The sequence below is a fragment of the Ciona robusta genome, chromosome 14 (genome assembly GCF_009617815.1).
Source record: "Ciona robusta chromosome 14, ASM961781v2".
NCBI lineage: Eukaryota > Metazoa > Chordata > Ascidiacea > Phlebobranchia > Cionidae > Ciona > Ciona robusta.
This window is the reverse complement of record NC_143248.1, coordinates 1,475,293-1,500,903: the sequence shown is the minus strand read 5'-3', so window position 1 is coordinate 1,500,903 and position 25,611 is coordinate 1,475,293. Positions and strand designations below refer to the sequence as shown.

The window sequence follows — 25,611 nt, the reverse complement described above, 5'->3', positions numbered from 1 at the left end:
AACGATACAGTTATATGTTTTTTATCCGTCTTAATATTTTGTTTTTTTCCAGGTTGTCGTCACCTCTAGTTCAGTTTCAGGCGCGGCTAGCCGTGCATTTGGTCTTGCAGCAAGACCGTAGTTCGTTTTCGCCTTAAATTACCTATTCCCTTTAGCGTTAATTATTCCTTTACCCAACTTTTCCACGTTAAAACTACATTCCCAACACTGTTACACAATGTTAAATGCGTCCGAAATAAGTCAGTTTAGTTATGACGACATACGATGACGTCATGATGACGAAGAACGAAAAAAGAAGACGCCACATGCCCATAGGGGTACAGGGGAATTGTAACCGGGTCCTGCAGACGGAGAGGACGAAGAGGAGTGGATGGAACACAAGTAGCTTCAGAACCAGTACGGTACAAATGGTAGTACTGGTCAACGGTATGTTGTCGATGTCCCAATAGGCGATGGAGTCCCGGCGTGTGGCTGTTTATTAGGGTCGTCCCCAGTACAGTGTTGTATTATTTTTGTCGCTGGTTACCCACCATGTGGTTCCCTTTTTGGTGCTGCGTGGTGGGGTATCAGTAACGCGCGACGCGACGCACATACGCACGCAATCGGCGCACACGATCGACGCACAAAATAGACGCATGCGGAAGACCAAAGACCAAGACAATGACGAACTTTCAACACCGAAAATTCAAGAGACCACAACATCACTACAAGCTTGTGTTATTTAAAGTTTTACTTCCATACTTCCATACAGCTTACGATAACCTATATTTATATTAACCTTTATTGTTTTACAGGAATCAATTCAAGATCTTCATTTCTTACTCCTTTTCTATCTTTCTACTTTATTTTCTTCTTAACTCTTACGTGGCCGGCCACCACAGCCCAAAGTAGGACAAACAATTTCCACTGCAATGCGCTGGTACCTTGTCGTGGTGCAGTGGCTTTCAAACCAAACCCAGTGCCTAGTTACACAACTTTCATCTATAACGTTATACATGTTTGTCTTTTTTTTCAGGTATAAGACAAAAACCTACGAACTATCAGACAGGACAAATATGATTTTGCACGTCAATTATTACTTGGATTGTTGAAGCTAATGCGGCAAAACAAGAGTATAAATGACTATTAGTGTGTTATAATTTCAATGTGTACCGGCCGACGCTTTTCTGTTGTCTTCAATTATTAAGAATAAAAATGTACCATGAACGTTTATTGAAAAGCTGTATTACAATTAACAAGACAACGAGAAAGCAGTGCTATTAGATCTACAGTTAACTTTATTGGAAAAAAATTCGCTGCTTCCATTTTTAACCTAATGTAGGCATTTCTGTAATTAACTTTGGTACGTATTTGCACGATCCGTGTCTTAGGCAAGGATAAATAAAAGCAAAAAGGATAGCCTATAAATTCTAAAACGTTATAAGCGTTAAATATGTATCAAATATAGTACGTCTGTGGGGGGTGTGGGGTAAATGAATATCGTTAGGAAATAGTATCCCTATTTCTTCATCGTATTTTGACAATTACCACAATCGTAAGAAGTTAGGCAACGGTTATACACAATCCTGTGAATATTTTTATATACCACCAAAATGGACGATAAAAGAGAATGAAAACATATAACATGTTACCCCAACCTACTATATAGTTGTTTTATATACGTGGTTCAGCCAGATAAGGTGGCAATTGTAAGGGGTGCTTTGTTTGGTGGCATCGGTGGACCCAGTGTGACTTTATGTTGGTGAGTATGGTCTACAAAGAAGGTGTCTCTTTTCTTTATGCTCCTGCGTGTAAGACATGACTTTTGTATGAATCTCTACCACTAAATGTTTTTTAAGACTTGAAGTCGTAATAGCATAGTTTAATATTGTAAGGTGGAGAAAGATGGGACACTTTTAGTACATATAATATCCAAGTAACCCGGTCGTGCTTTAAACTAACGACGGACTATAGGAGTCGTGTAGATACGGTTTTGTATTCATTTAATTTTCTTTGTTTACTACCAAAGAGGTCGAGAGAATGCTATGAAAAGGTGTCCCATCTCCCCCCCCCCCTACTATGTATAGCTGCAACAGTTCTCAAAAACGTGCATACAATTATGTTTAAATTACGTTGAATTATACTTACTAAGCATTTTATCTTTTTGGTTACAAAATGTAAAAAAAAGAAAAAAAGAAACTATTTCTCTTTCGACGGTCGTCTTGAACAGAAAAAATACTTTAGATGCGTGTAAATACGCGTAATATTTTCTAGGCCGAAACAGAGAAAATAAAAATCTTATCATAGATATGGATTGTCATGTTTTTTTATTGAGAGTGATCAGAAATCCGTGTTTAATGCTTCTATATATTCTATACTTAATACACACTAACGTGTCGACGTTTTCCCTTATATTTTACAATTAAATATAAGCGCCATACAAGCTCTATACGCGTTACCTTGCAACGTAGGGTTGTAGTCTCTGTAACTTTCGTGTCATGTCTTCTACTCGTCCCATTGAATGAACGCAGAAATCTCGACAGTAACCGTTTTCTTCAGCGTTTTGCACGCCACCCATAACCCAGCCTTCCCTGTCTTTGCCTTCAGGATTCATGTCGAAATGTCTGAAGATTTATTTTGCATGTTATACGCGTAATAATACGTCACATAAATTAATTTGGCATGCATTACGTAGAGATACTAATTGGAAACGAATCCTTAGTTGATGTGACATAAATCGGAAGGGACGGGTGGGTTAAAATGGTGCATGGTTGTATTTTTTTACGTGAGTAACCGTATCCCATCTTACCCCACAATATTTATGTCTACTCCAATCATTTCATGTTGTTTTTTTAAGTTTCTGTTCACCTTAGATTGTAGTTGGTTAGATAACGTTGTGGGTCAGTATCCTCAGTTTCCAGGTAGCGGTCATTATTTCTACAATGTCCGGTAAGTTCCTGGTCGCCCATTTTATCTCGGTTTAGTAGTTCTTCCTCGCTTTGGTCCATTTTTTGTTTCCCCTGTGATAAGATGCGAAAAAATGAATGAATGTAACTTGCTTTATCCTCGCGTGGCCGGAAAATGACAGTCGTTATAACCCAGATGTTCTGTTTCATACACCTTGCGCCAGCTTGCAAATACCCACGTATGTAACTTTTAAAGCATTTTTTGTTGTTTTTTTGGAGGGGGGAAAGTGAGTTTTAACGCCTTTAGTTGCCATGCGACGCGCAGTAAAATAGATCACATTTTTCATATCTATAAAATATATTATCTATTTGCTTCCGTTGCGTAGTGTAATTTCACGTACTTACCAAATATGTGGCAAAGGTGACGGATTTTTTATTATGTGGGTGAAGTAGATTAAGATATTCAGCTGGATCTTTCTTCCTGATTCGTTCAGCCACAAGCGGTGGAACTTCTCGTATTCCCGTGAACGCTTTACGTGGGTTTCTATACAGAATAAACGGTTTATGCGTCGCTTATACAATTTTACAGTAGAATGCTATGTTAAAAGCAAATGTCTTCTCGGTACTTTTATATATGTGCATGCAGTTTGAAAGGTCGTTTACTATGTACTGCCGTTATTAAACCTATAATAACCTAAAGTATGTTACCAATTTATTTATTTTTGTCAACTATAGGTAGACTATTTACTTGCACGAGTATAGCTCTCTTGATTTCTCGCGGACAAAGCCGGTCTCGTGGGACGACCGCTGGGTAATGCTAGGGAGCGGTTCACGACCGTTGGCGTCAAACCATGGATTAAAACTTGTGTCTGTCACGCTTACACCTGTGGGTCTATCGGTCTGGGAACCCTATAAAACAGTTTGTATTTGATATGAAGTTGTATGAATAGTACTGGGGTGTAATATAGGCTGCCTTTATAAAGCACATAACATAGTATTGGGTGGGGTAAGATGTTAAATGTTTTCATTCTCTTGTATCGTCTTATTTGGTAGTAAACAAAAAGTAGTTCACAGAATTGAATACCGAATTCTCACGACTTTGAAAGGGCGTTGTTGATTGTTTAAAACACGAATAGGAAATATGGGATTTTGGTGTTAATGGTATCCCATCTCACTTTATAGTACAGTACTATAAGTATTAAATTTTTCGTTCGTCTTTTCAACAATTAACAACACTGTTTCAGGGTCGTTAGGCCACAATTATATACATAAATGCAAGTTCAAAATTCAGCCTTAATATTTTGATAATTTCAGCAAGTTCTTTATTATTTACCGAGACTATATTCTTATGGTCGTCGTCTTCACGGAAAGTAATTGGTTCAATGTTCTTGTTGTGTGTAAATCCACTATCTTCGTTTGGGCCCACGTCTTTGTAATGTACATCAACTGCAATAGGAATGAAGGAATGAAGGAATGAATGTAACAAAATGTATGCTTTATCCTCGCGTGGCGGGAAAACGACCAGCATCGTTATAACACGAATGTTTTGTTTCATACACCTCGTGCTCGCTTAAAACGATTAAAGAGAATAGAAACTTGGATCATCTTATTCCAACCTACTATGTATACTTACAAATAGGAAAAAAGTGACCGTATACTGCCAAGTATCTGAATGAGCAATTTTAATTATTAAAACAGTTAGAAATATGGCAGATTATGTGTACGGTTACTTATAAGCAGCAAATACACTTACGCGGGGCAGTTGGCTCTCCTAAAAACTTAGAAAACGTCTCACTTCTCATATAGGCCGGGCCCTACAAGAGAAAACATATAAACACAATTATAAACGCCATATAAAGTATTTCAATGCTTTGCAATTACGTGGTCATTATTTTCCTGTTCAACGGGATCTTTCGGTTGTATTTTATGCAGCAATGCTCGATGTCTGGGCACTAAACCTGGTCTGCTGTTGCCACCATACAGCCGTTTGTCGTAAAACGTTTTGCGAACCTGTAAATAAGTTCATATTTATATTTTTACAAATATTTGACGCGTCCGGTGCTGTGAGAGTTTTTTTTGTATAGTTTTAAGGCTTGTCGCTGCTACCATTGTGGGCGTATGTGTCCTTGGGCAAGACAATTAATGACAATTGTTAACTTAGTGGTCACTAACAGAATGAAAAGGTGTCCCGTCTTCCCCAATCCTACTATAAGCTTTATGCTCGCAATACTTAATCACTGAAACCATTTTACCTCGGTCGTGGTTGGTACAGTTAAAGGTCTTTCTCGTATGAATCCACTTTCCTGTTTATTCACAACAACGCTAGGCAGTTCGTCTTTACCATCGGAATCTTTTGCTTCCCGGAAATGTCTTTTTGTGACCGTTTCATAGTTATCGGTCAACAGAAATCTACAAAAATGATTTAAAAAGTGATTTTTTTAAATGTCGACAAAAATTACAAAGCCGATCTAAATTCATATTTATTTATACACATGTAGTGAGTTTTTTATATACGAAACGTTTCTTTGTATACATTCAATACCATCATTTACAAAACAAAACAACTATTGTTCGCCAGCAGCGCGGAAGACCATTTGTTTTTACGACTATTGTTTTTAACATTTACCTTCTTATAGTTAGCACCGTAATTTAATAAATAAGTTTACAATATTATGTTCTGCCACCAGACATAATGTAAGTTATGTTTTATTGGCTCATTTGGTACGAAAAAGTAGTGTATTTCTGATGTTTTCCTAATAAAATCTTGCCAGATGACAGACGAAACGTCGTAAATACATTACTTTTTTATACCAGGTGAACCGTTAAAGGATTGGGTAAATTTACATTACATCTTTAATGTAATTGCACGCTCACTTACCCCATAACTGGGTTGTCAAAGTTATCTAACGACCTTGTGTAATATATCTGCGGTCTAAAGTTTGACGAGTAGCCGGTACCCACATGTCGACCAGTTCGTGGCTTATAATTTTGCCAGCCGAATTCTGTACCATACCTCGTATGGTAGAACTTGTTCACGTGTGTGTCTGCGCCATGCGACACCTTTATATGGTTGGTAACAGGTCCAGTACGTAGTTTTACCATTGTGGCTACAAGGTATATATTGCCTATCCTACTGTGTACATATAATATAGTAAGGTGGGAAAAGATGAAACACATTTTCATTCTGCTTTCTTGCCCATTTGCTAGTAAACAAAGAATACTAAAGACTTATACAACCGTATCCTCACGACTTCCATATAAGACCGTTGTTAATTATTTCAAACACGATCAGGATATTTGGACATTTTGTGTTAACGGTGTCCCGTCTACCCCTGCCCTAATATATAAGCCATTCAGAAACGTTTTTAAAGCGTATAAACTCTATTTTGTTTATCTTAAAAGCTATAAACGTATTTATTCTTTATTGGTCTGACTTACATACATTATGTTGTACATCTTGTCCAATATTAGGCTCTCTTGTCCAATATTAGGCTCTATATTATACCAGCCGTTATTCCAGCTAGTCTATTTACTAAATAACTAGAAAAAATACACTTAATTTATATCGAACTATACTCTTGCATAAACTATTCTTTGTTTACTGTTTTCTTTGCTTTAAAGTTAAACCGTAACTTCCATTTAAAGTTTAATTATAAGTTTAGCATATCGAATTATAATCTGCTAATTATAATTTTACTCAAACTATTCTTTGTTTCATACTAATTTACTTGCTTGAAACCATAATTCTCTGTTTAAAGGTGTTTAATTATAACCATAAAGCGAAATCAGATCACTGTACACGTAGAAGTCCTTGTTAAGCTGTGCTGGTAGAGCGATTTGGCGGCTAAGGTCGCATAGCAACGGCTGTAAAGGCCAAAAGAAATGGCGCGCGAATGAATGGAAGCACCCCGCCTTTAATTTTAAAGGGCAGGACACAAAAGCTACTTGAGTACAATGGTTGTAAGCGCTTTAGTGAAAGTGTAAGGTACACGCGGATTGTACTTAACACCCAATATGCGAAATCTGAACTTATATTGTTATAATGTTTTGAAAGTTCTCACACAACATAAGCTAGCACATATAAGAGAAAACTGGTTCAGTAATTATTGACTTATTAAACAGTCGTTACGTGAGGTAAAATACACAGAGAGGGTAGACTATTTACACAAGACCAATACTGACTGAATAGTATGACGCGTAGAAAAACACGCAGAATTTTCAACCTGTCGAAAAGTTATGTCTTCACGTTAGCAGCGCTCTTTTTTACTCGCGATGCTGCGAGGTTGTATAATCCTGTCAACAAAATTTGTTTACTAGCAAATGGGACATAAAAAAAGAATGAAAACGCGTCCCACTATACCCCACCATAAAGTCCCTAAATAGTTGTATTGTGTAATGGTAAATGTAAACCTTACAAATCGTATGCTACGCCTTCATGACGGAAACGGTATAAATGCACACGGGCGCAATCATTTAAACGTTGAACTGCTCACAAATGGAATTAGTTGTTTGTTATAATTGTTTACAAACAGCTTTTCACAAACTTTTGATTCAATATTATGTAATTAATTATAATGTGCGCTTTTCTACATGGGCGTATTTTGCTTCGGTTTTCACATGTATTGCAACGTGGGGTAAAATGGGACAGGTTTTATATATTTTCTCATCTCAGTTTGTTGTAAACAAACTATATTAAAGAAACATATAAAACCATAGCCCGAAGAGTCCAAAAAATAGTTGTTAATTGTTAAAAGCATGATTAGGGTATATGAAATTTAGGTAATAACGGTATCCAATCTTTAACCCCACAGTACTACAGGCATGATCAAACAACTGCCACTATAACAATGCATTATATTCAAATAGTTAAGAATACTCGGTTGGCACTTAGCCAACGAGTTCCTACATCCTGTCATGGCTTATTATATACACTGAGATTTTCTTGTAAAATAACAGTCATTAAGCCAAGTTCCAGGGTGCTGAAATGGTTTCAAAACATTTCTTATGAATGCGTGATCGTTTAGACTTTGTTGGTGGCTTCTCTTGTGGATTTTGTTAAAATAGGATGCCATTTTCTTACACTAGATGAGAAGTCATTGCATTTCTTGGAGATTTTTCCTTTAGGCTTCCCAACTAATTTGGAGTTCACTTCTCCTGTGGATTAAAAGAGGATGTTCTCTTTTCAAAGAGGCGCCTTAGCATTTCTCTTAAACGCTTGAGACAAAGCGACTCGTGTGTTCTCTTGAACAAAGACCAAACTGTAGTTAATAGCGCGGAGTCTTAGTAGTCGGAGCGTTTATTTTAATAGAACCGAACAAATATGTCACATGCACATCCAACCAACCCCACTATATATATGCGGCGCGTTAATAGTTTGTCTCATCACATTTTCTATTTTACGTCAAACCAAATATGTTAAGAATATAATATTATTTTGTTGCATTGTTCAACTATAATGGCAACAGCCGTTTCATCTCTTTTATTAGCAGTAGTGATAGTCTACGGCTGACATGTCATTCATGTTCTCCAAGTAGTAGTAGAAGTGATTCATTAAAAAAATTGTTTGTAAAACAGCAATACAAACTGGGGGTGACCACTAACTTATAATGGGTGGAAACCAGGGACTCAAAGAAATCCCATCTTACCCCACACTACTACATATATAACTCCTTATAGATACACCCAATGCACATGCTGCTTACAGTTGTTAAGTTAAAAATAACTATTTTTGTGTAAATGTGCGTGACTGCTGGTAAATCGGTCAAACCTATTGTATTAGTTTGTGCTATTGAGTTTATATTACATTTACAATTTAATATAAATGTTTGAAAGATAAAATGTGCCTGCTAACGAATACAACTTTGTAGAGGATTGTTTTTTTTAATACTATTTGCCCTCTAGCTGACAATTAAGACAACCTATTATTTACCAGTGGGTTGAAGTAATGGCCAATTTTGTTGCCTGAAAATACACACACGCATAAAAACCCGATGTGTTTTGGTTACAATAAAATAAACGCTCATACTACTGAGACATCGCGCCAATAACTACATTTTAATCTTTGTTCAAGAGAACAAACGAGTCGCTTCGTCTTAAGCGTTTAAGAAAAATGCTAATAAGGCTCCTTTTTGAAAAAGAGAACATCCTCTTTTAATAACTTCCACAAAAGAAGTGAACTCCAAATTAGTTGGGAAGCCTAAAGGAGAAATCTCCAAGAAATGCACAGACTACTCGTCTACTGGAAGAAGGAAGCTTCCTCTTTTAATAACTTCCACAAGAGAAGCCGCCAAGGAAGTCTAAACGATCAAGCATTTATCAGAAATATCATGAAACCATTTCAGCATCCCGGAACTATGTTTAATGACTGTTAACTTGCAAGAAAACGTCGCCGAAATCATAACAGCAAAGGCGTTAATGTCTTTGTTTTTAAAGACATTTTCTTTTAAGTTTGTATTTCTTAAAGACTTCTTCTTATTTAAGCCCCCCCCCCAACTGATTTGAAGGGCCAAATGCCTCTTATGAGCGGAAGTAGTTATTGTGGAGAACGGTATAAATATAGGGCCGTATCTTGCTTAGACTTCACAAGTTAATCAACTACAACAAGATGGATCAAAGACTTCTCACCATTCTACTCATCGGACTCGTCTGCTTCGTCAAGCAAGGAGAGAGCCATGGTTATTACTACGACCAAAATAGGTTTGTATTTTAAAATATTTAAACCAACCGTAATGTATGGATGTGACAATTATACTTTAACGGCGTGTTTTTTTTTTCAGCGAGAAGCCGATGCAAAAGTCAGCAAAAGGTAATGTTGTTTAAGTTTTAACCTCTTGTATGATCGTTTTTAAATGACTGTAACTTGATTTATTCTTGCGTTATCGAAACACGCCAATCGTTATAACACTGTTGTTCTGTTTCATATACACCTCTTGTTAGCTTTCGAGTTACCATGTATGTTACTTTTTGGGTGATTACTTTGGGCGGATTTTTTTCTTTTTTATGTTCGGCTGTTAGTTTGTAACTCAATAGTAACCATTGGGTTGGGGTAATTGCGGATAAAAGTGTCTTGTCCAAGAACAAATACACCCACAGTGGTAGCAGCGACGATAGAGTCTTGTACCCATTAGCTTTGGATTAGAGACAACCAACTGTGCAACGGCGTCGGACAAAGTGTTATGTCTGTTACAATATTTATAACTTTTTTAATCTGGCTGTATGAAATGTAAACTTAACACTGTGGCTTAGTAATGCCTTGAAACTTTTTGTAACGTTTTAACTGTATTGCTGTTTTGCATACAAATATTTTTAATAGATTACTGGCACCGTCGAAATTATTACGATCACTACTACTACGATCACTACTACTACGACTTGGATAACATGATGAATAACATGCCGGTCGAAGACCATGGCTACTACTATTAAAGTAGATGAAACGTATGTTGCCATTACAGTTGAGCAATACAACAGAATAAAATAATATTCCAAATATGTGATACTCTTGTTGTGTAGATGTAATTTAGCGGATGTAACGAATATAAGATGAGTAAGGTCTTGGGATTTCCCTTCAACAGTTATAGCGCAAAACGAATCGTGTGGTTTCTGAAACATGGGCTTATACACTAGTCAAAATGCTTCGGACCCGTGGTTCAGCGGTTAGAGCGTTTGCATTATATCCTATAATACTGCTATACCGTTGTGGGCGTGTTTCATTGTGAAACATACCAGTCCTAACCAAAAAGGTAATCTTCTAAAGTTCAATATTATACAACCGAAGCTATATCATTGTGCAACCTAATTATTAGCTTAAAACTTTTAATGATTTGCGCGTAAACAAAAATTCAATATATTTTCACATACGGAAAGCTCAAATTAATACACGTTAATGTTAGTCTAATTAATACAGTAGAATGGGGAAAGACAGGACATAATAGCCTTAATATCCTAATATTGTGATCGTGTTTTAAACAATTAACAACGGTCTGTGGAAGTCGTGAAGATACGGTTTTATAATTCATTGAATGTTGTTTGTTTACTACCAAATGGGACGATAAAATCAAATGAAAAGGTGTCCCATCTTCTCCCACTCTTCTCTATGTTGCCACTGGTGTAATACTAAAAGATCTCATTGCGCGTTAAAGTTTTGACTTGCAAGAACAGCTATTACAATACCCATGTGGAAAAGTACCAACAGTCCCACATATACCCGCAAGCATATCAAGTCAACGTCCCGGGCCAGCGACTTCCACTTGTCGTGCATTGCTTCTCCTAACTTGTTTTCTTTCAATCCTTTATTGTGGTAGCTGAGGTACCGAGACATCACTTGCATACTTTCGTGTATGGAACTCAATGCGTTGTTCAATTCATTAAGAAGAGGAATTTCTCTTTTTCTAGGTAAAGTCGTCGGTTCATCTGTAAAATGTGAAACATTATTTCTGTTACTTATTCATGGTGTAATTTGACAATCGTCGTTGTGCTGCTAACTACGTTTCTCTTGTTGCGCTAATTAACTTAATCTTCGCTATCGCATTTGAAGAGTTAAAAATGTCATTAGAGCAACCAGAATATTATTTTTAAATAAAAAAGATATTTCCTATGTATTATTGATCACTTTGATTCAAATTAACGCTTTACCCCGCTCTTAATTGTGCAATTTTTAGACCCCAGTGTGCCAAGCTGTAAGGCCATGCTTAACAATGAAAATCGTACCTATGTTAAAGTTCGCAGCTTGTACTGGTTCATTAGAATCAACGTTTTGACTATCTTCGTTAATATCAACTGGTTTCAGTTCAGAATCGCCAAGTTTCCAAGCCGTCTTGTTCCGATTTCTAACTTTATCTCTATCGACGCTGATGTAATCGTGCACAAATGACTCCTTGTCGTGAGATAATGTTGCCACCGTTAGAGGGAGCTCGCGATCCACAGATCTTGGCAATTCGCTCTTTGGGCTGTCACCTTTTTCAGACGACGTCTGTCACAATTGTAAATGGGTTAAAACACATGCCGTCGGAAAATTAATTGTGAAACGTAAAGATGTTACGACAAATCAACAATATCTTCTTTTATTTAGATATTTGACATTTCTCATACACCTGTTCTTCCAGTGTCTAAACGAAAACAAATGTTTGGGAATAATCTTTTAGTTTTGGGAAAAAAACTGTGTTCTGCACCTAAAAATAAAGTTCTACATTAAAGTTTTGTTTTGTTTACAAAACTTTGGTTTACATACAGTGCTTGCGTCTTGAATGATCTCATCTTCCAACTTGAACTCACTTAGATCAGAATGCTTTCGTGTCATGTAAAGACACAGACGAATCCAACTTGGTATGGCGGTCAGTTTGAAACGGTGAATTTTCTGCAAACACATCGTGCTGAAAGAATTCGGTGTATATTCATTCTGTGTTTTATTTAAATCAATGCAAAAAATGCATTTTTTGTTCTCTTTAAATGGATGCAAATTCTCGACTTTATCGGTGTTATTACACGGGCGCCTATATTGCATCACAGTTATATCGTACGCCTTTTGTCCCCTTTCATTTCCATGTTTTAAAGGATCAGAAAATATGGGGTTTAGGTGCTAACGGTATCCGACTTTTGCCCATAGTACTGCATAGAAAAATAATAACCCCTAATGTTAACTTTACCTTTCCTTCACTTTCTATAGATTTTGATTCACACGGCATATGATGTAGGTGTAGCACCAGTACAGTCATAAGAATATTAATTGCAAGCAACGTCATGCACAGAACGAAGTAAATGCCCAAGTAAGGTCCAGTTGACGCAGGAAACATACCCCCGACAGTGAGTAAAAATACCTGCAGTATAATTACTGTATAAAAAATAAAATATATTTGAATGAAAGAATGAATGAATGCAACTTGCTTTATCCTCGCGTGGTGGGTAAATGACAGCCGTTATGTGCCCTCTATTTTAACAAATGATTTGATCGTAACATACTGTTTTTCACCCCTAAGCAACTGTGCTATAGACATTGCTCGTACCTGGTAGTTATGAATTCGAGCTACTATATATACACTCTAATATACATAATGAAAGTTTTATAAAAATTGGACAGGTACAATAAAATATATAAAGCTATTTTTATTTTTTGTAGAACAGAAAGTTAATGAAAAACGTCAGAAAAATACAACAAGTAAAGTTTTGTTTTGTTTTAAGTTTGATTAACAATGTTGTTAATATGACAAATACTTCTGCAGGAAATATATATACGAATATACCCACCATGAACGTGAGCATAATAGTAATCTGAAGCCCGATCCTTTCCCCGCTGTCTGGAGGAAGATAGAAACCAAGAAGAGAAATCGTTGTGAGAAGAATGGCTGGGAAGACCATGCTCTGTGGATGGGGCAAGCGTTAGACGTTGCAGGTAATGAATTATATATGTAGTGCCCTATATCTTGGTGACTTTTTGACTTTATATGACTTGACTAAAATAGATATATATAAATACACTTTACATTCAAACAAAATTATTTTGATTAACTAATCTACAACCTGGTTTTGAATGGTTATACCTCGCTTTTTATTTTTGTTCAGGTTTATTCCGCTTAATATTATTAAAAGCCATATTATGTTCTACTTGAACATATTTGAAGAAACAAAACATATTAAACAACGATTAGTCAACTTGTAGGTTTAAAATCCTTTTGATGCATTATCATTATAACGTTTTCATATGTAGGTCTGTGCTTCTCTAAAGACTTATAATACCTGCATGTATAAGGAAGAATTTCTGCGAAACGTTAGAGTGAATCGAACATCGGACCTGCAAAAATACGTGATGATGACGATCAGAAATCTAACGGTCTTCAACAACACAAATAATCATCCATAAAATAACATGGTAAATTGTAAGCTGGCACGCGGTGTATGAAACATGCAGAATACCCGTGTTATAACGACTGTCCTTTTTCGGCCACGCAAGAACAAAGCAAGTTACATTTAATAAAAATTACCAGTGATGTTCCTTATCTCGAGTTGGGTGAACTTCAGCAACTTTTTTCTGAGGATTCATAAAAATGAATTGTTCTTCCCGCATTTCGCTGGACGAGTTACCGCCATCTGCAGGGAGAACGGTGGAGAAACTTTGCGACTGCAACAAACAACAATTAATGTAGATTGAAAATAAAACGTTACAAGGTATATGATACATATATATATAGTAGGATAGGGGAAGATAGGGCACCTTTAGCACACAATATCCAAATATCCTGATCTTGTTTTAAACAATTAACAGCGGTCTATGGGAGCCGTGAGCATACCCCCACCCTACTATAGTACTGTGGGATAATGTGGAATACCTTTACCACTTTTTTTATATTTCCCGATCGTGTTTTAAACAATTATTGACGTAATTTTAGAGTTGTAAGGCTGCGGTTTTATAATTCTTTGAATGTTCTTGTTTACTACCAAATGGGATGAGGAAATAGAACAAAAGGGTGTCTCATCTTTTACGCCCTATAATATATCATGCTACCATATCATATATTATTTCTAATAAGCATTTTGTGTTTTCAAGAACTAATCTTCGAGCAAACATATTTTGAAGTCAGTTTTAATAAAACCAATATTTCGTCTGACAGCATGCGCCAAAAAGTGGCCAGGTTTTTAATTTAAGCGCGTGCCAGACGAAACGTTGGTTTAGAAAAAACACACGTTTAATTTTAGGGAGACATTCAATTCATGAAAGATTCATAGCATTTTGAATACATGTAAATAAGGTTCTGGTTGAATAGGTGTTTTATTTAGGTCCCAATCTTTTGTATAAATTGTTTAGTTAGCGATTACAGTCTATATTATAGGACAATTTCAGAAAAACGTCCCGTACAAAAATATAACCCTTGTGTTAAAGCATGAAGAAGATTACAAAAGCTAAAGAAGATTGCAACCTGCGCTGTGTTTTTTAATCGTTTTAAATTTTTACCCAAGAAATGAAAAGAATGTTCATTTAATATGCATTGAAATTTGTTAAAACATACACTATTACATGAACATGAAACGTGTACATGCAACGGACACGTATCGCTCAAATTCATTCATAAATCATGAATAGTATAAGCTAGAGGTTTACCACTTTTACAATAGCGATTCTATCCAGCAACCATTCCCCAGTCGCAACGTAATACAGCGGGATATCGCCTTGCATCTGATCTGCTGATCGCTTGGACATCAGATCCAAACTCGATGTAGGAAATGTCCAAGAAGTAAATGTGAGCGTGCATGTCTATAATATAATATGAACATTGAAAATGCATGTCGTAATTTCTCCGCTTTTTACCTATCTATACACTTTGATAAATTTTAAGATGTTCGTGACAAAATCGGCTATATGGTACTGTGGGGTAACGGATACCCGTAACATTATATCCCATATTTCCTAAACCGTATCGCTTTTATCGTATAAAGGCAATGTAGCAATTTGGCATGTGGTTAATACCCAATTAATATTAATGTGCTGTGTATAATCTTTTTCGACGGTTTTGACAGTTTGACGTAATGTTGTTTAGAAAAGGCTGCGTCACTGAAAATTAAATGCGTCACAAACCAGCATGAGTGCTAGCAGCTTTTTTATCAAAGTTGCTGGCAGTTGAAGCGTGCATCCGGTTTTAAATCTATGATTATATCTTTTACCGTAAAACAGTGGTTTTGGGGGCGCTGGGCTGGAGTAGTCATTGGATAGATAATATGCCATAGCGTGTGGGTTGGACACGCTAATTAACGGTATTTACTCCAACCCAGTGGTTACTAATAGGTTGTCTTATACGTTTTCTGTAATAACTTCGAGTTGTCCTCACCCACAAAGTAACATACATGGTAAAAGCTGGCACGGGGTGTTAAACCCATGTTATAACGACTGTTTTTTTCTGGCCACGCGAGGGTAAAATAAGTTACATTCATTCAAGTGTTGGTATAGGAAAAAACAAACAAAAAAAGCAATCACTTACAAAACCAAAACACTCACAAATGAAGTTAAAGCGAACACATGATATATGAAATAGAACACCAGAAAATATAACGAACCGCCTTCTATGGTAAACATGGATTAAGGTCTCATTTAAACTTATTCACTTGCCTGCTGGTCAAATGGAAAGTAAGCAATGTTAACACTGCATGTTGTTTCGTATGCAACAGGTTGGAGAAATCTTACAAGACCAAAGTTGTTGATTTCGACATAAGGAATACGAGGTGTGTAGTCCATAACGCCCGTCTCCTCATAACATACAACATCTGGAATCCAAAAACTGTTCGCCGGCAAACGAACTGCAAGTTTAAATGCAAATTCCCAATTCTTTTTTATAAATTTCTTATAGTACTGCGGGGTAAGTTGGATAATACTTTTAAAAACAAAACACTTTATATTTTCAACAGGCACCGTATAAGTTGTTACAGAAACACGCTGCTGGTCTTTCTTACCGCTTTTAATTCCATCAAATTCTTCCGGGTTCCAAGTTAAGAATTCGTCCACCCAAAACAGCCTATACCTCAGTAAGCTTTTTAAAACCTGGTCCTTTTCATTCATGTTTAGCAGCTGAGTGATATACCATTTAAAACGAAATAAAAGATAGTTTTGAGGAATTTTACCTGAATGTAGCTGAAATCAACATACACAAACACAGGGTGTGTGGCGTTTTTAACTGGTCGTACGGATTTGTCGTAGCCTATAGAAAATAGATCATACATTTTACACAAATATCAACTTAATGTGTCAAATAAAGTCGTGGATTTTGGTTGATAAACCTGAAGTGTTACCGTTCAGAGCGGAGTAGTGCAACGCAGTCTTTGGGATGTTTTAGGTAGCGTTTTGGCAGGGGCGGGGCGTCCGATTTGCCCAAATAATCAAGTATGCAGCTTATTTGTGAGTTTTTGATTCGGTCTTGTTGCAAATGCAAGCAATATATTGACTTATAGATTGGCGTATTTTTGTTTAATGGCTTTCCTTATGACGACAACACACGTCATAACCACAATGGTAGCAGCGTCGAGTTTCGAACCTTGTAACATTAAAGTATGAAGCGCATATACCACTAACCTCCTTTAATCATAAGTTTATACTTAAGAGCTTGCATAACATTTCTCGCCAAAGAAATATTGAAATTTTGTTGCAAAGTCGGGTTCGCTGGGTCATAAGTTTGAGATGCGGCTGAATCTGTGGAAGCGCCCGAGACCTAAATTATAAGAATTAAATAATTTATAGACCTGTCATAAACATATCAAGCAGAATTGCGTGTGGTATATAATATGCATAAACAGCGGTTTGAGGTATACGTAGATTACATGATACTATGTAGGTACAGTACAATGGGAAAGATGGGACACTTTGAGCACATAATAGTCAAATATCCTGATCGTGTTTTAAACAATTAACAACAGTTTATGGGAGTTGTGGGAATACGGTTTATATAATTCCTTGAATGTTTTTTGATTAACTGAATGGGACGAGAAAATAGAAAGAAAAGGTGTCTCATTTTCCCATCCTAATATATAAATACAAAACTACGTTGTATTGTAGTAAAGCATGAAGTTAACAATCAAGTGCTCAGGAAGACGACTAATTATTCCAAGACTAATCTAGATTGGCTACAAAAGTAATCAATATTCAAGTGAGGTATTAGGACGCCTATCCTATACCTTCGGCAGTTTCCCTTCTAGCACGCAAGGATAAATAAAGTCACATTCATTTATTTAATTGCGCTTTTACCGCTTTCATATTGCGCTGTTACTTTTATGAGATTGAAAGTAATCAACATTTTCATGTAGCAATATCCTAATTTTAGTAATTTTGTGGATCTCCGAAAAACTTATAAAAGGTTAAACTAGCAAACTGTATACATGCGTCCAATACTATAGTAGTGGGGGTAATGTGAAACATTTTCATTCTCGTTTCTCGTCTTGTTTGATGCTAAGCAAAGAATATTTAAAGAATTATATAAACGTAGTTTCGCGACTTTAAAAGAAAGTTGTTAACTGCTCCAAACACGATTCAGAATATGGGATTTGGTCCTGACACTTTTATTCTACCCGACGGTACAACTAGTATACGGTGGGGGAGATGGGACACCTATAGCACGTAGTATCCAAATATTCTGCTGATCGTGTTTTAAACAATTAACAACGGTCTATGGGAGTCGTGAGGATACGGTTTTATATCTATTTGAATGTTCTTTGTTTACTACTAAATGGTACAAGAAAATATAATAGAAAAGTGTCTCATCTTACCCCACCCTAACTATATAAAAGTATATTACTCTTTATATTAAAACGATTACATTAATACCACCTGTTGGCTCATGGCGGTAACGCCAACTTTCGTCGCAGCTTTTCCGCCTCTTGCCGCTTGCGAAAAGTAAGTTATCCAATTTAAAATAACAGTTAGAAACAAGATTTTCACGGCACCATATCGAGCTTTCATTATTACTTTCCTTTAAAATAGTTATTTTATTTATATATAGACTTGTTAGTCTTACGAAAGTTTGCTGTCTATGCTCCTTTACGGGCGGAATATGACTAAAAGTAGCCTGTATAGCCTAATAATGTCACGCGTATGGCAGACTAAACGTTAGTGCAAAAATAAAAGGTTTTTACAAGAAGCCCCTATTTTAATATTATGTTAGCCTGATAGCAGCAGAAGCAGAAACTGCATAGTTGTTGTATAGGCTATATAAGCATAGAATTGCCGCATTATAATATATGCAAGTAATGCACATGCGCCTCTTTGCTATTTAAACACTATTTTTCTGCCTGACGGATTCACGATCACGACAAATCTAATTTCTGGACTGGCGGCCAGACCGTCATCTATTTTTAAATTGTCGTTGGCTGTGTTATTGTTTTGATAATCTTATAATGTATTCTTTAATCCTGTTCATATAGGACTGTTTCCGTTTTTCTGTAACCTAAACCAGCAAAGTCCATTCTATATCGCCATTTACGTATGAAGTAATAATTCTTATCTATTATTAATGGGACTTGTTTAGTACAGCTCTCATAATATTTTAGGAGAAATGAAATAACCTAGTTTCAAAAATCGGACATTAATAATTCATTGTCTTATATTTCTGTATAACCACAAATCTTACAGTAACTTTAGATTGCCAAATAGCATAGCGTGCCATAACAGAATTTTTTAACTCTAAATTAATTCTAATTATAACTTATTTGACATTTAGGCTAAACTGTGCTACGTTTAAGCAAAGTATTGTAGATTAAATTTCAGATATTACCAAACTAAAACTATCATAAATTTTGACAAAAATTAACACATGCGTTTGCAGTAAGGCACAATTTCATTTATTAACATGCAAAAAAAATTTACTAGAAAATGTGTTAGTTTTAAAGTATATGCACCAAACTTATTTGGTACAATTGTTTTAATAAGGTTTAATCTTTTTTTTTATATTATTACAATTCTATTAGCACATTCTTTATTAGTTTATTTGATCAGTAATTAGTATAACGGCCTAAAAGATTTTAGTGCGTTTAAAATTGAATGTACATTTATTACCAAGTGCATGGAATTGTAAACTAACAGAAATGTACCCAATTAAGCTATTGGCAAATGTACACGTTTGAGCTATAGGGTGTTAACATGCTTAGCACACTATTACAGCATCTTTAATTGGATGCACAATAACAAAAAATGCAAAGGTTAAATGGCTTGAACGAAATAAGTGATTGCCGCCGCAAATGGTAAAAAATATATTTGAATTTGTCACTTTATCGGGACATGCCAAGATGCATTGCTTTTCTAAACTGTTTCGGACCACTCCATCTGCCCCTGGAAAAAAAATTGTTAAAAGGTATCTTTAGTGGCCACATATGGGTTAAAGAATGGAAATATACTGATCAAACTGCTGTTACCATGTTATACCTTCTGGAGTTTTCCTACGAAGATAAATAAAATTAACCTGCCACCATTGCACAGTGATAAAGCAAATTAGATTCATGGTAACTCATATGAAACAGAACACCCATGTTGTTTTGACTGTTTTGCCTCGTGTGAGGATAAAGCAAGTTACATTCATTCATATCTTACTTTAGCATCATGTCCCAATATATAGCTGGCATAACATCAGCTTTCATGTGGTACATGCTTCTCCTTTGCTTGCCCTGGTCAAGGGGAAAGGTTTCCAATGGGGCGAGATCAAAGTCAAACTCAGCCAGTATACACTTGCTGTAACCGGTTATAAGAGGACATGATGTGTATCCATCATATCTGGGAATGAAATGATAATATTTGTAAGTGTAATTGATAAATTAAATAAAATTATTTATAGTTCTAGGAACTATATTTATTCTATTCCTATTTTACAATTCGTTAAAGGTGTACCCCACAAAATGTGGTTTAATCCTAAATATCGACATTTTTTTGAAATTTGGGCCTTCGGGTATACCAGTAAGAAATATGACCTGCAATCATAAATAATGAAACAGGTAAAGTTATACTTACAAAGGAGTGCACTGACCACCAGACATCACACTAAGCAGATTCTTTGACAGAATTGCATTCTGGCTTGCTGTAAAACAAAAGAAATTGTAAATCACGCTATGGGTAAAAACTACTTGAGTAAAATGTCAAATAAAGCATGAATAAACCCACTGTTAGACTAATACTAAGAATTTATTTCAAAAAATTACTCAAAACCATTTAAGGTGTAAATACTTACCAACTGCGGCTGCTGTTTTTGAAGTAGGAACACTGCTGCAGTCGCCCAAAGAGAATACATTAGGATACCTCACGTGTTGCATGGTCTCTTTATTTACCTCTACGAAACCAGCAGCGTCTGCCAGTCCTGAGGTTTTAACAACTTCATGGGGTGACATAGGAGGCGACACGTGTAGCATTTCATACTGTTTAATTATTTATCGCAATTAATATTCGTGCCAAATTGGTTTTGAAGCTTGAATGACTGTTATTGTAATTATGTAAAGATTGTTTTAGTGTTTTCATATAAAATTGACAAGCAAATGGATTTAATTTTATGAATGTAACTTGCCATGATAAAATAACTTGGCATCGAATAATTTGAGTCTACATAATGACTTGGTTAAAGCAACTACATTATAGTGTCTTCACAACCCTTACAAATCAGCAAGATTAATATTAAATATATCTAGTTTCTTCTTAAATCTTACTTTATAGTGCAAATACCGTTGCCTATTAATAGACCACACGCAGTAGTATAACACTTTCAAATTTAAAATATACATAAATTCAACTAAATGCTACTGAAAATTCAACTAAATGCGCCTATTATCCAAATGCAAGTGGTATCTTTAAACCTTTGCATGAATGCAGCACTAAAAAGTGTGCCAAAAACTATATGTATATGAAAAATAACCCCAAATATTGACATATGTATATGAACTAAATAAAATGTTATACTTTGTAAGTAACAAGTTCTTCTGGATTAGCAACTTTTTGGAAGATCGCTTCCTTTGTTTCAGGTTTTACTTCTACAAGGTTGAGACCAAAGTTTGTGACGATATCTTTTGAAGCCACCACCTATGTGTGGATTTGAGGGTAAACAAAATATCTAATCACATAATTTAAAAAAATATTCACATTCATATTGTCTGTAGTCTTGTTTAAACATGTATTTTTTCATTTAGTGCGTGATAATGGTAGCTAATATTTTGTTATTAATTTACATTTTTTCATGTTGCTGTTGCTAATATGCGTAATATAAACTGTTGTTTTGCTAAAAGTGTAATTTTCATTAAAGTTACATTTTTTTCATATGACAAGACATCGTCAAGTTCCAACATAACAAATCAATTACTTTAATATCATTTTTTTATTTAAACAAACAGTAAAAGTATTTTCCTACCACTAACATAAACATTAATAATAAAGGCAATTAACTTTAATAAAGGCTGAAAGTGTATTTGAAAATTGCAATTTTGAATATAGGCACATTTCAGAAATATAGGCACATTTTTTTTATATATATATATTACTTCTATATTACCTTAGATAAAGATTCTGCATATTTCTTCACAGCAAATATTGAAGGCCCAGCACTGTTGAACATAACTGTAGCTTTGTCACGCTTTCCGTGCTAATATTAACAATATACAATAGTTAATAACAAAAAATACAACATTTATTAAATAATGATACTTACAGAAAACCTTTGTCTTTACATGTTTTATGTTAATTATTTTATTTTTTTAATATAATTGTAAAAGTGCAATCGCAGTTTTGCCCATAGACTGTCCGTTTATTTGCATGTACACTAATATACCAACAATTGTTTTTACACGATTTTAGGTATTTAGATTTTAAAAGGCAACATGAATAGGATTTCAAAATAACGTGAAGACCCAGTATTTGTTGTCACAAAAAGTGCATTATCAGATTTATGGACATATTTTTTCAGTTTTAAAAAGTTAAATAATTTGAGTGTTTTGTTAAATATGTTATACATTACACATAAAAAGCTACACATGTTAAACAGTCTAAGTTTAGCTTGTTTGCATTCGAGTATATTTAAATAAAGTTCCTGTTTGCACTTTACAAATATTTAAATAGATAAAGCACTTTACTCTCTGCTATAATTACCTTTCTTAAATATTCATCGGCAAGATACATTATTTTCTGGGGTGCCCCTGGACATTTTAAGGGTGGGGTAGGAAATGTAAAGATAGCATTGCCTTCTGTGAAATCTTGCAAAGCCTCTAATGTCTTGCCTACTGTTTGTGCAGAGTAGTTACTGCATACACCAGGTGTGTCAAACGCCTCTGGAAGACCTTTGATCTGTTGTAAATGTTAATAGGATCATTATATGTAAAGTTACATATGATCTGTATGGTATAAATTTGTCTATAAGAGTATTGCAAATAAGTAACAATAACAAAATATAAAAATGTCTCTTTGATTAAATCAGATCAAAAACAATGCATAAGAACAAAAAGGTAAGACCATAAAACAGTTGTTAAACACACACTTAAAAAAAGTACACAACTATTAAAAATGTGGAAGCAACACTTAAGCAGCAAACAAGTGCATAACACAGTTATATGGTATGTACTTGTATCTTTAAATAAAACATTGTGAATGGTAAAAATGGCCTACATAATTTATTGGTACAAACATCAAATGACACAGTGTATACTTATTGTTGAAACAAATTGAAGCTAATTGTTGTAATTGAAAATGTTAGCATAGGGACAGTGTTTGTTGAGGCAACTCTATTATGGAATGAAAAGGTTTACCCACCCTGTCAAACTGTAGTTTTATTCCCAAAGCTACCACCAAGTATTTGTATGATACCTATAAACATAAAAAACAAAATTAACAAAGAATATTAAATTTAAATAAGTTAAATTACCAAGCTTGTACCGTTTTTTTTTACCATAGTATCAGAATGCAAACAGTATAATGTAGCATTATTGTTGTACTTTTGAGAGCTATGGCGTGTACATATTAATAATAATGATAGGAACAGGAAGCTAGGCAAGATCTCACACTAACCACACAGGTCCATTGTGTACTTTGCCCAGGATGGTACTCATATAAAATACGATTGAAGGATCAGAAAACGGGAATATCTTACGGTTAAAGGATTAGAAAAAATGAAACATACTGCGTAAAATAATTAAATGTATATAATGTCAACAGCCTAACCTATTTTTTAAGTTTAAAATTATTTTTTTAAAACATATTTCACCTAAACTGAAAAATGAGTTTGTATAAACTTCAAATAGGCCTACATACTTTTTCTCCATTTCCTAATATGACTTGATTATTCTCTGGATCAAACTGTTGGATTGAGTCTTTAATCCAAGTAGCTTTCGGTGGAATAACATCTTTCATGGATTTTTGTGAACTTGACATTGGTTTCGCCCCAGCGCCCACTAGTGTCCATAGTGGTTGGTAGTAGTGGTTCTGCAAGCGAAAAAACAGATTTCGTTATCAAATGGAAATATATGGGGCAGTATGGGATTCTGTTTAATGTTGTTGGTTTTAAATTGTTAGAACAGACAACAGTATGCAATGTGTAAATATATTGCCATTTTAAATGTGGTCCGAGGGGAGTACAAAAGTTACACAATATATATACAGTTAGATATACATACATACACAATAATATATATATATATACAGAAACATATTTATAATCGATTTTTTTGCATATTAAATGCAGAGTGGGATAATGATTTGACCAATTATAAAAGAAACAATAGTCCCAGACATAAATACATAGTACTGAATAAAACATAAAACAAATAATTTATGTTCTGGGATATACATTTTATCTAGCAGTGGCAGTTCTGCAACAAATAAGAACATAATGACATCAACTTACATCAGCAGGTTCCACGATTGCAACTTTTCCTTTACCAAGTTTATTCGCCAGTCGTGCCCCACTAGAAATCCCCCCTGTACCCCCACCTGCTACAAGAACTTCATAAGATGCATTACCCCTGCATGCAAATATGAAAGGGGTTTGTCTTGCAAGTTTGTGACTTGCTTGTATAGTGTTTCTGATACATTGAAGCTGTGCCATGATCACAGTTTGCCTGCATTCAAATATAACACCCTGTGAAAACAAATACAAATTTTGGTGATAGTGAAAGATCTCCTAACTTCAATAACCCATAACTCTCTTGGTAACTCCAACTACCAGCCTATAACACTTTCTACCAGCCTAATCTGTAACCTACTAGAGGTGTTTCATGAGTTATCATATTTCTGAACTCACTGACATTTTTTATAGGTCAAACTACTTCTTTTCCTGAAATCATATTTTACGCCCAAAAATGCTCGTACTAAGCAATAAGACTTAATTAACACAAGGTGATAAGAAGATAATGTTAATTATTAACTATTTTCTAAATTGCTGATTGTGCTTAAGTGAATGTTAGGCTTAATAGGCTATACTCTGCTTTTTAACAGTTTAGTTAAAAGGTGCCCTTGTAGGCCTGCAAGCTAAAATGAACACGATGATGAAGCACTTTTAGCAAAGTTTTGTCATTACAGGTAAGAATAGATGTCAGCCATTATACCTATGTACACATTCACGTAGGACAGCGGCTTTTATCCACGTGACCCACGTGTAGAGAAGCATTCGTGCGGAAAAAGTAAACAACACTAAAGTTTTTTCCCCCTAGTTGTTGTTTAGTAAATAATTTTGAAGTTATTTTAATATGGTTTTAAAAATTTGTACAAAAGAAATAAGGACAGAAATAAATGGAGTTGCGAATGCGCGACAGGGTATAATTTATTATTTTTATGAACATTTTACGGATGACTGATTCTGTAGGACCCCTTTAAAACATAAAGTACCGCATGTACCGCTTGTACAGCATGTACCGCTTGTACCGCTTGTACAGCATGTACCGCATGTACCCGCTTGTACAGCATGTACCGCATGTACCCGCTTGTACAGCATGTACCGCATGTACCCGCTTGTATCGCATGTACCCGCTTAAACAGCATGTACCGCATGTACCCGTTTGTACCGCATGTACCCGCTTGTACAGCATGTACCGCATGTACCGCATGTACCGCGCTTGTACCGCATGTACCCGCTTGTACAGCATGTACCGCATGTACCCGCTTGTACAGCATGTACCGCTTATACAGCATGTACCGCTTGTACCGCTTGTACAGCATGTACCGCATGTACCCGCTTGTACAGCATGTACCGCTTATACAGCATGTACCGCTTGTACCGCTTGTACAGCATGTACAGCATGTACC

The 25,611-nt window shown here is 35.4% G+C and overlaps 3 protein-coding genes and 1 long non-coding RNA gene across 4 annotated transcripts; 1 reads left to right on the top strand and 3 right to left on the bottom strand.

The window, feature by feature from the left end:
- Positions 1–1,195: 1,195 nt before the first annotated feature.
- LOC149724794 (stabilizer of axonemal microtubules 4-like) lies at positions 1,196–6,023 on the bottom strand. Its single transcript, XM_089891782.1, has 10 exons — positions 5,764–6,023; positions 5,138–5,294; positions 4,767–4,895; positions 4,639–4,699; positions 4,219–4,331; positions 3,634–3,794; positions 3,291–3,429; positions 2,848–2,999; positions 2,439–2,603; positions 1,196–1,784 (listed from the first exon to the last, which is right to left on the bottom strand). Exons 1-10 carry the CDS (start codon positions 5,985–5,987, stop codon positions 1,667–1,669), a joined length of 1,419 nt encoding a protein of 472 aa, XP_089747908.1. The 5' UTR covers positions 5,988–6,023; the 3' UTR covers positions 1,196–1,666.
- A 3,399-nt stretch (positions 6,024–9,422) lies between these two features.
- LOC149724793 (uncharacterized) lies at positions 9,423–10,376 on the top strand. Its single transcript, XR_016386447.1, has 3 exons — positions 9,423–9,581; positions 9,662–9,690; positions 10,198–10,376. It is a non-coding gene; the product is annotated as an uncharacterized LOC149724793 (long non-coding RNA).
- Positions 10,230–18,834, bottom strand: LOC149724792 (uncharacterized). Its single transcript, XM_089891781.1, has 13 exons — positions 18,184–18,834; positions 16,936–17,071; positions 16,488–16,564; positions 16,320–16,434; positions 15,979–16,166; positions 14,977–15,129; positions 13,862–13,998; positions 13,617–13,671; positions 13,128–13,241; positions 12,530–12,700; positions 12,115–12,240; positions 11,595–11,856; positions 10,230–11,297 (listed from the first exon to the last, which is right to left on the bottom strand). Exons 1-13 carry the CDS (start codon positions 18,313–18,315, stop codon positions 11,011–11,013), a joined length of 1,953 nt encoding a protein of 650 aa, XP_089747907.1. The 5' UTR covers positions 18,316–18,834; the 3' UTR covers positions 10,230–11,010.
- A 103-nt stretch (positions 18,835–18,937) lies between these two features.
- On the bottom strand, positions 18,938–24,471 carry LOC149724791 (sulfide:quinone oxidoreductase, mitochondrial-like). The gene is made up of 10 exons (XM_089891779.1): positions 24,215–24,471; positions 23,623–23,793; positions 23,125–23,178; positions 22,468–22,662; positions 21,875–21,964; positions 21,289–21,408; positions 20,570–20,753; positions 20,353–20,419; positions 19,939–20,118; positions 18,938–19,680 (listed from the first exon to the last, which is right to left on the bottom strand). The coding sequence occupies exons 1-10, from the start codon at positions 24,413–24,415 to the stop codon at positions 19,620–19,622; spliced, it is 1,323 nt and encodes a 440-aa protein (XP_089747905.1). The 5' UTR covers positions 24,416–24,471; the 3' UTR covers positions 18,938–19,619.
- Between the last annotated feature and the right edge of the window lie 1,140 nt (positions 24,472–25,611).

Excerpts from the sequence above, each read along its gene's own strand:
- LOC149724794 (XM_089891782.1), bottom strand. The coding sequence starts at position 5,987 with ATGGTAAAACTACGTACTGGACCTGTTACCAACCATATAAAGGTGTCG. Across the intron at positions 3,795-4,218 it reads ACCATAAGAATATAGTCTCG|GGTTCCCAGACCGATAGACC; the intron begins GTAAATAATAAA and ends ACTGTTTTATAG. Across the intron at positions 2,604-2,847 it reads CTAACCAACTACAATCTAAG|ACATTTCGACATGAATCCTG; the intron begins GTGAACAGAAAC and ends ATAAATCTTCAG.
- LOC149724792 (XM_089891781.1), bottom strand. The coding sequence starts at position 18,315 with ATGAAAGCTCGATATGGTGCCGTGAAAATCTTGTTTCTAACTGTTATT. Across the intron at positions 13,999-14,976 it reads GAATCGCTATTGTAAAAGTG|TCGCAAAGTTTCTCCACCGT; the intron begins GTAAACCTCTAG and ends TGTTTGTTGCAG. Across the intron at positions 12,241-12,529 it reads CTATAGAAAGTGAAGGAAAG|AAAATTCACCGTTTCAAACT; the intron begins GTAAAGTTAACA and ends ATGTGTTTGCAG.
- LOC149724791 (XM_089891779.1), bottom strand. The coding sequence starts at position 24,415 with ATGGCACAGCTTCAATGTATCAGAAACACTATACAAGCAAGTCACAAA. Across the intron at positions 23,179-23,622 it reads TATTAGGAAATGGAGAAAAA|GTATCATACAAATACTTGGT; the intron begins GTATGTAGGCCT and ends TTATGTTTATAG. Across the intron at positions 19,681-19,938 it reads TATTGGGACATGATGCTAAA|GGGCAGATGGAGTGGTCCGA; the intron begins GTAAGATATGAA and ends TTTTTTTTCCAG.